Source organism: Carcharodon carcharias, chromosome 5, assembly GCF_017639515.1.
Source record: "Carcharodon carcharias isolate sCarCar2 chromosome 5, sCarCar2.pri, whole genome shotgun sequence".
NCBI lineage: Eukaryota > Metazoa > Chordata > Chondrichthyes > Lamniformes > Lamnidae > Carcharodon > Carcharodon carcharias.
Window position 1 is genome coordinate 115,056,600 of NC_054471.1, and position 14,296 is coordinate 115,070,895.

General features: G+C 38.6%; 1 protein-coding gene across 4 annotated transcripts in view; it reads left to right on the plus strand.

The window, feature by feature from the left end:
* LOC121278362 (intron Large complex component GCFC2-like) overlaps window positions 1–14,296 on the plus strand; it is a 54,602-nt gene that overhangs the window by 39,232 nt on the left and 1,074 nt on the right. For 3 of the 4 annotated variants that reach the window (XM_041188702.1, XM_041188703.1, XM_041188705.1), the window contains 4 exons: window positions 1,927–2,003; window positions 5,115–5,181; window positions 6,169–6,315; window positions 13,151–13,299. In XM_041188702.1, the coding sequence (XP_041044636.1) occupies window positions 1,927–2,003; window positions 5,115–5,181; window positions 6,169–6,315; window positions 13,151–13,299 (440 nt within the window). The remainder of the gene's footprint in view (window positions 1–1,926; window positions 2,004–5,114; window positions 5,182–6,168; window positions 6,316–13,150; window positions 13,300–14,296) is intronic. The other variant, XM_041188704.1, reaches the window with a different exon arrangement.

Consider the following 14,296-nt stretch of genomic DNA (forward strand, 5'->3'; position numbering starts at 1 on the left):
GGCAGAAACCTAGCTTTGTGGATTGTCTGGCTGTTATATACCTTACCTGATTTTTCAGTAGAAAAGAAATCTGAAACTTATTGTTTCATGACTTTGCTGTTTATATTAATAATCTGGATGAAAACTTTTGGGGAGCTGCCCACAAGCTCACGAATAATTCCAGAATTTGTACAAGTGTTAGAACCTAGATTGAGAAAAAAACAAGAACTAGGTGTGACGGAGGGAATAAGCCTATTAATGGAAGGTGTCATTCGGAAGGCGTAATTTAATGTTATGCATGTAGATAGAGCTAATGTTAATTATGTCTACTGTGCATGGTTCTGAACTAAGGTCTATACCGAGCAGGAGAGAGGCTTAGTTGTTGTAGTACACTAATCCCCAAAGGTTTAGAGTCAGTACTATGGAACTATAGCAAAAAGTGCCATATTGTCCTTCTATAAGGCATTGGTTGGGATAAAATGAATATTAAGTTAGGCTACTATGTCCAGTTTTAGTCCCTCATGATAGCCAGTATAAAGGCTCAGGAAAAGTTTCAGAGAAGGTTCACCAGATTTCCTATCGTAAAAGCCTTTCATTAGCACAATAGGCTTGGAGATCTGGGTCCTTCTACTCTCTAAAATATGTAGTCTGCAGGTAGATTTAATTATTTTTTAAAAAAATGAAGGGGCCAGGATGTGTCCACGTGGATAAAATGTTTTAATTAGATATATCTGGGAGAAGCAGGAGGCATGCATTTTAAGTTGAGCATAGAGCTAGGTTAAATGTCAGGAGCTTTTTCTTTTCGCTGCGGGTCAGTGACCTTTGGAACTAGTTGCTGGCTTTCATAGAGAGAGCGGTTACACTGCAAGTGTTCGAAACAGAGCTGGGCACTTTATTTTCATTCAATAAAATAGGAATTGTGACGCAGTGGGTAGTAGGGTTTGCTTTACCAACATTTAATATTTTTGATGAGTTCATACTGGTTGCTTATATATAATTTCTGATGTGAGAAGACTTGTTTGAGAGAATTTCTGATAAATGAAAGGCTGAAAGCACTTTGAGCAAGTTGTTCTTACTACTTAATCTATTATCTGGAGAAAATTGGTGATATGGAGTGATCACGTTAAGTGACTGAACTCTGATTTAATCACGGACAGCCATCCCCTGTGGCCCATATTGTAAGCGCAACTAACTAATTGTACCGTTGCTTGTTTTTAATATAATGCCTCAGGACTTGCAATTAGAAATTTCACATTTAGGAAATGTCAATTGTTGGCAGCCTTATATGTAACTACAAAATAAATTGTTAAATCTGTAGACCAAAAACAAGAGTGTTACTTTAGGCAAGCCATTACTCCTGCTTCCAAAGAATACAGAAGCAATTGACAATAACTGAACAACAAAAATAATTAGAATTGGATTGCCAGGTATGATGGAAAAAGAAGTTGCATATGTTTTGTTCAGGCTCAGGTTGGTTGCTTTAACACATCGTATCTATTGTAAAGGATGATAACCAAGACATTCTGATAGACTGGCTTGAGAGGTAATTGATGGATTTGCAGCTTTTATCAGGGTTGAATTAATTAATAAATAGGATGGGTGTTGAAATATTCCTTCCTACAGTATAGCTAGCTTACTGTCAGTATTCATAAACTGTGTTTGATAAAGGAAAGTACACAAAATTGCGCAGAAACAAGACCTTTTTAATTAGGCAGAAAATCAAATGATTTGAACTTGTCAACAAAAGCAATAGTGGTTTCAGTGTTGGAGAGTTTTAAGCCGCTAGTTAATCTGTTGCTGGGTATAGTAGAACTAAAGTCACTATTTGAACAGAAATATGTTCAATTATTTCTTTTTAAGGTGGTATCCATGTTTGGCTGCATATTGAAATGTTTTCAAGAAGGAAGCTTTTATTTTAATAAATTGAGGTTTTTTTAATCTTCATAGGATCTGAGAAGAACTATTATAATGAGAATGACTATGTCTGTGGAAGAGGATGCTTTCATTCCTCTGTATCCAAAGAAGTAAGTTATATATTTTAATTAGTCTTTTTGCCTTCTTCATGTCCTCCAACACACAACACATGCATAGTAGGAAGTTCTTGGAAAGGTTAAAAAAAATCATTTGCAGCAGTATTTTGTTTTCTCTGGAAAGAAATTCCATCACATACCCAGGTGGGGTGCAGGGCCAGAACTGCAGGCAGCCTTGGAGGCACTCCCTGTCTGCCCCACGAAGAGGTTTCTCCTCCATATTGGTGATCTGGCTGCTGAGACCTTTTTTTAAGATTTGAAGAAGTTAGAGGAAGGACACTTACATCTTTGGGTACCCTCTCCCTCATTTAGCTGCCATGGCATCCTGTTGCTGCTTCCAAACTAGAGGGCCTTCTATTGGCCCTCGAGCGTTGAGAGCCAGCCCGAAGCTGAACATTGAACTACTGATGAAAAAATACATTGTATCTTTACTAAAAAAGACATTTGTGACTGTCATGATAGTTCTCTCATGACTCAACCTGTTAATTTGTCCTCTGGTTAATTGCGTGACAGCCCATGTACAGCACTGGATAACAGATCTTCAGCTTCCTCATTGGAGATTTCAGACACGATTGTATGTAGAACAGAGTATGCCTAATGATGAACAGTATCTGTGGTGCAAGGCATAACATCAACAGTACTGGGCACTTCATTGTTTTACTTACACTCACACTCTTTTTCTTGCTCCCTCTCTTGTTCATTGGCTGACCCTCAACATTCTGACTGCCTCACTCTTAGTTGCTCATTCATACTTTCTCACTGTTCACCTCCCTTATCTTTCATGGCTTTTATGAGTTAATTTGCTTCTTTCCCTTTCTAATTGGGTTATTTCCTCCTATTTTATTCCAACAATTTAAATAGTTGTTTGGTAGTACAGTAGCAATACTTAACTGAAAAAAGACATTTTATTGAAGCTTTTCGTCTTGCACACATCAGGACAATCACAACAATACCAATGTCAGGGGAAGCAACAACTTGACATTGGTATTCTTGCTGATGAGTGCAAGATGAAAAGCTTTGACAAAATGTCCTTTTTCAGCAATATCCAACAATTGTAGTAAAATTTCTCTTTAGTTCTAATTTTCTTCCCAATCACATTTTATTGGAAAAAGATTGAGATATGGGGCTAAATTTTTAGATCCCGATGGGGGTGACCAGGCATGGACTTTACTAACACGGCAGTCAGCATGCCCGTACTCTGGCGCCATCCTGCCCCTGGGATTGTGGGGGACAGAACTTCCCTGCAGGCACAGGGTAGGCAATTGACCTATTTAATGGCCGCTTAGGGCCCATTGTCAGACACTCCCTGGGATTTTTCATTCTGCTTCTAGTTCCCTGGAGGTGGCCTCACAGTGGCAGACCGAAGGTGCGGGTGTTGCTGGGTCAGCACTGCAGGTAGGCTTGGAGGTACTCCTTGTCTGCGCCGTGAAGTGGTTTCCATATTGGCTGCTGAGACCTTTTTTTTAAGATTTAAAGAAGTTAGAGGAAGGACACTTACATCTTTGGGCACCCTCTCCCTCATTTAGCTGTCATGGCATCCTGTTGCTGCTTCCAAGCTAGAGGGCCTTCTATTGACCCTCCAATGTTGAGAGCCAGCCTGAAGCTGGACATTGAACCTATCTACTGATAATTAATTGGCAAATGTGCGGAAGATCAGAGTTGAGGGACTGTTCCCCACTTTGTGTGGGCTTCTGACCCTGATTTGAACTTGACAGAGGGCTCCTTCAAAACTATCATGGCCTGCTGCTCTGCACCCCTCAAAGTTTCCCTTCACAAGTGCAAATGACTCAAGAAATGGAGAAAAGGATGGTTTTGAAGATTTCGTTTTACCCTAACAAATATGGCCTTTCAGATACTTGTTGCTCTTTGGCCATCCAAGTGACTGTTCTTTATGTGAGTGTCATAGATTATTCAAACATGATTGCACCACCGGTGAGCCCAATACTGCCTTCACCCAATGTCAACATGTAAGTATTTTCAACAGAATGGTGATCTAAATGCTTCAGCAAACCTATACATGGTTCCACGAATGAGCTCTTTGCTTATTCTTGAATAACATTTTCTGTTTAAAAAAAAAAATGTTTTCTGAAATGTCCACACTAGGGAAAACCTGTACAGCTAAGTAGTACATATTTAAGACCTGATTTTTATGTTTCTCCAGTTAACATTCCTGGCACAGAACCTCACCTACTAGGATCAAATAATGGAAGATCAAAGTTCTGGGTCCTTCGTTTAATCATCTGCAAATTTCTACCTATTAAATGGATGGGCCAAATAGCCTCCTGTGCTGTAACCATTGTGTGATTCTGCTAAATCAATTTAGCATATTTCGTATCTGGGGTTTCCTTCAACACAATTTCCCATACACCTCCTCAAAAATGGAATATTGACCTAATTAAGGATATTAGGTTTGGTTTTGAAAAGTTGTATAAGTGGAGGCAAACATTTAATAATTATCTTTTCAGTTATTACACAACCTGCCATTACGGAATTATAGAATTTTACAGGAAGCCATTTGGATATTTTACTTTTGATATTGAATTTATGTCCTCTAGATACAGATTCTAAAAGATCTCGTAATCTTCCTTCTTCAAATGAAGAGAGCTCCAGTTTTGCTAGTCTTTGCTCATAACTAAAACACCTTATCTCTGGTATCATCTTAGTGAATGTCTCCTGTATCCTCTCCATGACCTGTATATCCTTTCTAAAGAAAGGTCCAACAAAAACTGGATACAATATTTACAGCCTAGTTGATAATTTATATTAGTTTAGCATTACCACTGCTTTTATCTGTACATTTGCCTAATTTATGAAACACAAGGCTCATTTTGTTTTATTATGTAATGTTATGAACTTTCTTCTCACTTTTAAAATATTTGTCTATCTGAACCAGATCTCTGCTCCTCTATCCCTTTGATTTACCATTTGGTTGATATATCCTCTCATTATTCATCCTAAAATAAATCAGCAGATTAAGTAGTTGGTATAGTACAAATATGCATCAAATTTAGATTTTTACAGTAAACAAACTATTATGCTGTTGAACCTGTGTGCTCAATATTTTATGAGTTCTTTGGGTACACTTCTATTTATTCATTTTAACAGCGTTCTGGAAGATCAAACATCAATCAGTTATCAGTTTCGGGAAAGATGTTTCTGGTCAGCTGTGAAGGTGAGAAAGCATTTATTGAACAAATATCTTTACAGTGTGTCAGAAGTGAAACTGTTAAATGCAATAACTTCTTTGTTTGCAAGCAAGCTTGTCATTCATTTCTAATTATATTTAAATAAAGGGGGTCGAGGACTTTGAAAACAGAACACATTATTGTCCGTGCAACCAGTCGAATATACAGTTCATGTCAAGAACATGCTTGAAGGATAAAAGGAATACTTGTGTTCCTGGCACACATTGAACATATTCTGTATTGAATAAAAGGATATTTGGATTAAAGAATAGTGAAAAAAGAGAAAAAGCTTATCAACTGTAATAAAAAGTTTGTTATTGGCTGTGTAGGGTCATTGGAAAATCTTGAGTGGAGACTAACACTTCCTGTAGGAAGGAAATAATTTGGTAGACATCACCTGTTTTTGGTTCATGCACATTTTCTAGTTAATTTAAAGTGTTCATAACACTCTTGCCTGTTTGAAATAGTTTTACTTATCTGCTTTTTAAACTCTAGAATAGTGTAAAGCCCAGAAAATTTAAAGAATGGGGAGAAAATAAAAGCACATTTACAACAATTTATTCGAGGAGATAAATGTGATGTCAGAAATATAAAGGAATAAATAGGGAGTCAATGAGAAAAAGCAGTAATAATCGGGAAGGGAATTAAATGCCAGAAAAGGGATGTGGAATAACTTGAAAAATTCAAGTTAGAGGAAACTGTCATGACATGTCTAAATCCTAGTTGCATCACTTTTTCCTTTCCTCAGCTTTGGATAATCTATTCAGTAGCTAAGTTTAACACAAACACATCTAATAAAAGACAATTTCTTTCTGTTCCTACTTCTCTTACAGAATAAAACTCATACTTTTATTACATCTCCATTACACAACATATATTTGATAATTTTATTCTTTTTACTGGTAATTTGATTGTTTCACTAAAATGTTTTACAGATGGTATCATAATTTAAAAAATGTTTGATCTGTTTTTAGCTATTGGGTAATATTCTCCAGTGGGATGGCTTATTACCAGAACAGATTCTACAGGACTTGGGTCTAAACAAACTCCTCAACCGCTACATTTTACTAAGCCTTCAAACTTCTTTGCCTGTTCTAAGGAATTTGGGGAAGTGCAAAAAGGTAATTAATAGCCTTGGATGCATTACATGGTAAATGTGGTACGAATGGCCTGTGTGTCAATAAATACACTTTTAGAATCTTAAATTGTGATTTAGTTAAAATCATGTATTGCAGGAAAACTTTCAACTTTCTCCTGTTTATGAGCTAGCCCTGGCAGGAATTAATGTACAGAATAAATTTGTCCCTATAATTTGTTATGGTGTTTCATTTTTTAAAAAATATTTTGGTGGTCCCTTGTGTTAGGATTTCTACATCCAGTAATTTCTGAAATGATGCACCGTACTGGAGTGCTTTCTGATTAAATGCTACATTCTGACTTACAATAACATTTTCTTATTGTTGCATGTTTTCCGAACAGCCAGTATTTAAGACTTTTCAAACATCACAAGACCAAGTCGCTTTACATCATTGGTACCTTGAGTAAGGGAAGCAGATGGTTTTTAATTCATTTCTGATGTGGGTATCACTGGCAAGGCCAGCATTTATTTTCCATTCCTAATCGCCCCTGAGAACGGGGCGGTGAGCTGCCTTCTTAAACCAGTGCAGTCCTTGTGGAGCATAGTTTCTAAGCGGTTTTCACACAATTGAATGGCTTATAAAGCCAATAAAAATAAGTGGTTTTTGGAATACTACAGAGTAAAACACCTGAAGAAGTTTTCTTTCCTATATGGTCAAGTAGGTGAGCAAATGGACTATACAGTAGAAAAAAATCTTTGACCAAATGGAGTGCAACTGAGCTAACTGAGTGAAGACTTGGAGTTTGGTGAAAGGGCAGCTTTAAGTGTTAATTTTGCTCTTACAACCTAATCTAGCCGTAACTGGAAAGTACCGTGTAATCAGGCTAAGTTCTTTATTTCTTGCAGTTTAAACAGGGTAACTCTTTCGAGTACAAACACGTTTCCATCTGTTCCTATTCAGATGAAATTACATTGTTTCATAATTTGCCATGGTGAGATTTGAACTCTTGATAATCTTTTAAATTTCCATCTGTTTCAGATACAGTTACATTGTTTCATAGTTTGCAATTGTGAGATTTGAACTCTTGATACTCTTTCGAGTACAAACCTGTTTCCATCTGTTTCAGATGAAGTTACATGTTTCACAGTTTGCCATTGTGAGATTTGAACTCTTGATCTTGGGGTTACAAGCCCAGTACCATAACCACTTGGCTATCATACCAGAACTCCCTAAAGGGTAAACTCACTCTCAGCAGTAGCAGCTGAGTAGTTAATTAGCTAATTGGTTGAATCTGGTTCCTGTAGCTCCAGTTCAGTTTACTATAAATTCAGGGTTCTTTAGGGCTGCCTTGGTAAATGGAGTGTAGCCGACTAAGTGAAGATTTGGAGGTTGGTGAGAGGGATTTGGGGGAAGGATGTGTTTGTTTTCTTTTTCTATCTTTCCCACCCCATAGAAATTGGTTCTTGCTCTATTACAGGGAAAGGAGCTAGCTGTTTAATGAGTATCTGGAAGTGGTTAAGTTCTATCCCTAAGGTTTAAAATAGTACACAAATTGGTGGTAAAGTTAATAAAATATATAAGAAAGCAACATGTGATTAATGTAATTAAGTAATTATTTAAAACACATTAAGGACAGCAAGACAGGTGATGTGTCAAGGCTGCAGCATGTGGGAGCTCCTGGATAATGTTGTGATCCAGGGCAAATATGTCTGCAGTAAGTGTTTGCAGCTCAAGGAACTTTCACTCAGTCACTGAGCTGAAGCTGAGCTGCAGACTCTGTGACACATCAGGGAGGGGGAAAGTTACCTGGATGCTTTATACCAGGAGGCAGTCACACCACTTGGGATAGGGGCTTCTGATTTGGTCAGTGGCCGGTGACAGGAGGGTGTGACTGCAACTGAGACAGGTAAGGGGACCCAGAGGGCAGGAGTGTGAGCCTTTGCAATTGTCCAATAGGTTTGAGGTTCACTCAGCTTGTTTGGATAAGAGCAAGGGCTGCAGGATGGGTGAACAAACTGACCATGGGACTGTGGTACAGGAAGCCGTCCAAGTTGTGGGAGCAAAAAGGAACGTAGTGGTAGTAGGGGACAGTATAGTGAGGGGCATTGACACTGATCTCAGTAGCAAAGAGCAAGAGTCCAGATGACTTTATTGCCCTTCGGTGTCAGGGTTCGGGTCATCTGCTCAGGGCTGGAGAGGAACTTGCTGTGGGAGGGTGAGGATCCAGTGGTCATGGCCCATGCAGGTACCAATGACATATGCAGGATGAGGAAGGAAGCTCTGCATAGTCAGTATGATGAGCTAGGCACCAAATTAAGAAGCAGAACCTCAAAGGTAATAATTTCTGGATTATCACCTGAACCATGTGCAAATTGGCACAGGACAAATAAAATTAGCAAAATTAATGCATGGCTCAAAGACTGCTGTGGGAGAAGTGGGTTCCTGTTCGTGGGGCAATAGCACCATTATTGGGGAAAGTGGGATCTATACCATTGGGATGGTCTGAACTGTGCTAAGGCTGGTGTCCTCGCGAGCCGACTAACTAAGGAAGTAGAGAAGGTTTTAAACTGAATAGTGGGGGCAAGGGATCAAATTTGGGAAGATGTAAAGAGTAGAGACAAGGTAAGAGAGAATGGTATTAATATGGAAAATGATAAACAGATTGTGACAGGAAGGGACAAAGAGTACAAATCCAAGAGTAAATTGGCAGATCAGGATAGACAGTACAAAAATAATAAAAGGACAAAACGAAAGGCTCTGTATCTAAATGCATGTAGCGTTTGAAAAAAACACATGAACTGATAGCGCAAATTGAAATAAATATGATCTGATAGCCATTACAGAGACTTGGCTGCAGGATGACATAGATTGGGACCTGAATATTGAAGGGTATTGTGAAATTTATGAAGGACAGGAAGTTAGGAAAAGGAGGAGGGGTGGCTCTGTTGACTAATGATGGTATTAGCATATTAGGGAGGTATAACCTAAGTTCAGAAAACCAGGATGAGGAATGATAAAGGCAAGAAGTCGCTTGAGGGAGTAGTGTACAGGCCCCCTAATTGTAACTACACAGTAGGACAGAGTATAAAAGAAGAGATAATGGGAGCTTTTCAGAAAGGTACAACAATAATCATGGGGGATTTTAATCTACATATAGACTGGAAAAATCAGATGCGCAAATGTAGTGTAGATGAGTTCATAGAATGTTTTTGGGATAGGTTCTTAGAACAGCACATTCTGGAGCCAACCAGAGAGCAGGCTATGCTAGACCTTGTACTGAGCAACGAAATAGGATTAATCAATAACCTCATAGTGAAGGCACCCCTAGGTAGCAGCGATCATAATGTGTTTGAATTTTAGTCATTTTGAGGGAGAAACGAGTGCATCCAAAACTAGTATTTTAAACTACAATAAGGGCGGTTATGAGGGCATGAAAGCGGAGCTAGCTAAAGTGAACTGGCAAATGAGGTTAAGGGATAGGTCAATAGAGGTTCAGTGGCAGACATTTAAAGGAATATTTCAGAATACACAGAATAAATATATTCCAATGGGAGAAAAATTCCAAGGGGAGGGCCCACCATCCATGGTTACCTAAAAAAGTTAGACAGTATCAAACTTAAAGAAAAAGCATATAGGTACACTGAAACGGGGTGGCAAGTCAGAAGATTGGACAGAATATAAAGAACAGCAAAAAATGACAATATTAGTAAGGAGGGAAAAAGTTAGAGGATGAGAGGAAACTAGCTAGTAATATAAAGACGAATAGTAAGAGTTTCTATAGATGTTTAAATAAGAAGAGTTAAAGTAGAAAGTGCGCCTGGGGAATTGATAATGGAAAGTGGGGAGATGGCGGATAAAGTGAACAGGTATTTTGCTTTGGTCTTTACTATAGAGGACACAAGGAACATCCCAGAAATAGCTGTAAATCAGGAAATGGAACGGAGAGGGAGAAGCTCGGGAAAATTACAATCACCAGGGAAGTGGTATCAAGCAAATTGTTGGGGCTGTGGGCTGACAAATCCCCAGGTCCGGATGGACTTCACCCCAAGGTCCTGAAAAAAGTGGCTAGTGAGATGGTTGATGCATTGGTTTTAATTTTCCAAAATGCTCTAGATTCGTGGAAGGTTCCATTAGAATGGAAAATAGCAAATAACTCCTTTATTCAAAAAGGAAAGGAGATAGAAAGCAGGAAACTTACAGGCCAGTTAGCCTAACGTGTCATAGGGAAAATGTTAGAAGTTAATATTAAAGATGTTATAGCAGGACACTTAGAAAAATTCAATGCAATCAGGCAGAGCCAACATGGTTTTATAAAAGGGAAATCATATTTAACCAATTTTTTGGAGTTCTTTGAAGAAGTCACATGTGCTGTGGATAAAGGTGAACTGGTGGATGCACTGTACTTAGATTTCCAGAAGGCATTTCATGAAGTGCAACATCAAATGTTATTGCAGAAAATATAAGCTCATGTTGTGCCAAAAGGATCAGTGCTGGGGCCTTCAATTTATATAAATAACTTGGATGAAGCAACCAAAGGAATGGCTGCTAAATTTGCTGACGGGACAAAGATACAAAGATAGTAGGAAAGTATATTGTGACGAGGACATGAGGCTACAAAATGACATAGATAGGATAAGTGACTGGGCAAAGATCTGGCAAATTGAGTATAATGTGGGCAAATGTGAAATTGTCCATTTTGGCAGGAAAGATAAAAAAAGCTTCTTATCTAAATAGTGAGAGATTACAAAGCGCCGAGATTCAGAGGGATCTGGGTGTCCTAGTGCATGAATCACAAAAGGTTAGTACACAGGTACAGCAGGTAATTAGGAAAACTAATAGAATGTTATCATTTATTGTGAAGGGAATTGATTACAAAAGTAGGGAGGTTATGCTTCAATTGTACAGGGCATTGGTGAAACTATATCTGTAGTGTTGTATACAGTACTGATCTCCCTATTTAAAGAAACATACAAATGCATTAGCAGTTCAAAGAAGGTTTGCTAGACCAATATCAGGAATGGACGGGTTGTCTTATGAGGAAAGGCTGGACAGATTAGGCTTGTATTCACTGGAATTCAGAAGAGTAAGAGGTGACTTAATTGAAGCCTTTAAGATTTTTTTTATATTCGTTCGTGGGATGTGGGCATTGCTGTCTAAGTCAGCAATTATCGCCCATTCCTAATTGTTGTTGCTCAGAGGGCATTCTGAAGTCACATATAGGCCAGACCAGGTGAAGTTAGCAGATTTCCTTCCCTAAAGGACATTGGTGAACCAGATGGGTTTTTATGACAATCGACAATGGTTAGACTTTTAATTCCAGATATTTATTGAATTCACATTCCACAATCTGCCATGGTGGGATTTGAACCCAGGTCCCCAGAGCATTACCCTGGGTTTCTGGATTACTAGTCCAGTGACAATACCACTACGCACTGCCTCCCCAAGTTCCTGAGGGGTCTTGACAGAATGGATGTGGAGAGGATGTTTCCTGCTGTGGGAGAATCCAGAACTAAGCTTCACTGTTTAAAAATAAGGAATTGCTCATTTAAGACACAGACGAGGAGAAACTTTTTCTCTTGAGGGCTGAGAGTCTTTGGATATTTTTAAGGCAGAGCTAGATAGATTCTTGATTAACAAGGGAGTGAAAGGTTATTGGGGGGAGGGGAGCAGGAATGTGGGGTTGAGGTTGCATTCAGATCAGCCATGATCTTATTGAATGGTGGAGCAAGCTTGGAGGGCTAAGTGGCCTACTCCTGCTCCTAATTTGTATATACGCCTAGTTGGCTAATGTCACTTCTAGCAGTAAGGGATGTTAAGCCTCAAGTATAACTTGCATAACCATCACCATCCTGGAGGTTACCATTGACCAGAAACTAAACTGGATTAGCCATATAAATACTGTGCCTACAAGAAAAGGGTAAGAGGCTGGGAATTCTGCAGAGAGTAACTTACCTCCTGACTCCCCAAAGCCTGTCCACCATCTACAAGGAACAAGTCAAGAGTGTGACGGAATACTCCACTTCCTGAATGAGTGAAGCTCCCACATTCAAGAAGCTCAACGACATCCAGGACAAAGCAGCCCACTTGATTGGCAGCCCATCCACACCTTAAACATTCACTCCCTCCACCCTCTGACACAGTGGCAGCAGTGTGTACCATCTACAAGATGCACTGTAGAAACTCACCAAGACTCCTTTGACAGCACCTTCCAAACCCTTAACTTCTACCACCTAGAAAGACGAGCAGCAGCTGGATGGGAACACTACCACCTGCAAATTCCTATCCAAGTTACATCATCGTAATTTGAAACTATATCACCGTACCTTCACTGTTGCTGGGTCAAAATCCTGGACCTCCCTTCATAACAACACATGGACTGCAGTGGAAGGCAGCACACCGGCACCACCTCAGGGGCAATTAGGGAGAGGCAATAAATGCTGGCCTAGGTAGCAACACTCTCATCCCATGAACAATTATAAAGGACACTAACTGCAGTGGAATATTCCTATAATTTTGTTTTTTATAAATGCAGCATTTTTTGTTCATTTGAAAATTTATATGCATAGCCCCTCCAGCAGCAAGCACTTAACTACTTGGCGTCTAAAGATGCCAATATGTTTTGGCTGCCAAGATTTGATTCCCATAGCCAAACTGAAATAAGTGTCAGAACTCTTGGGTGTTAACTCACAATCTACAAACCACACATGTTCTGATAGCTACAGTATTATGTGGAGTTTTGTTTTGCAAAGTGTTATCTTTGTATTTTTAACTTTTTTAACATTGTACTGCTCATAGAACTGAAAAAGTTGAATGCCAAGTATAATTTTGGTAACCAGTGGAAAAGTTATATTGACTGTTTTCCTTCTGTTTCTTGCAGATAATAGCTTGTTTTCCCAAGTATTGGTTTGAAAATCTTGAAAGTCAGAGTAGCATTCCCCAACTGGAAAACCTATGTAAATATTTGTTGCAATCTATTCGTACCGTATATGAAAATAATTCTACTCCAGATGCAGAAAACAATGGCAGGTAAATTAAATGTTCTTAAGAAAAATAGTTTTTTCTTTGGCTTTAACTCTTCATTATGTTGTTAGTTATATTGTTAGTTGGTCTTCCAGGTTGTCTGTTGTGGATAAACAATATTTCTCCACCTTTATTGATGACAATGTGGTAGAAGATTACAAAATTTGTTTTCACTCATTCCTTAAAAAAAATCTAATTCCAGGGTAACCAAATGCTTATATAATTGTGGTCAAATAAAAACCGGCCATAAAATTAGTTGAAACTACCTTGTTTTAAATCAAGCGATATCCCAAACATTTCAGCAGATCCAATTGGCAGAAATTCGGATTCCACGTCATCACGGCTCACTGAAAGCATTCTTACCCTTCAATGCTCACTCCAGATTTAAGTGCACAATTTTGGCTGACACATTGCGTAGTATTGGGAATACTGTGTTTAGCAGTGATTAATCACAGGCTGTTGTCATAGGTGCAAAGGATCCTATGATATTTTTTAAAAGATGGGGTTAGTCCACTGTCTTGGCTGACATTTATCCCTGAACCATCATTCAGTGTTTTCTTATATAATACAACAGTATGTCATATGCAATTTATTGGTTGTAAATTACTGTGGGATATCCTTACAAATGCAAGTTTTCTTAATATTCGATTTCAAAAGTGCTACGTGGAGTCCTTAAAGTATGCACATTCTCTTGTCGATCCATGTGTTAAAGTATCAAAAATAGGAAGTCTTCAATGTGAAGACCCCTCACCAGTATTCCAATTGGTGTGGTTGTTTAATTGAACAATGTTCGTTGGATAATATGGTCATCAAACAAACTGAAAAAGTCCACAGAAATCTTGCCTATTTAACAAAATTAAATCTGCCCCAATAAATCCACCTAGCAGTGCCAATTGTGAATGTATAGTTTACTTATTACTCTTTTGTGATGCTTAAAGTACAAAACAATTAATGGATCATTTTACAACCTTGATTTGTAATTGCTTTTTTTCTGTCTCCACAG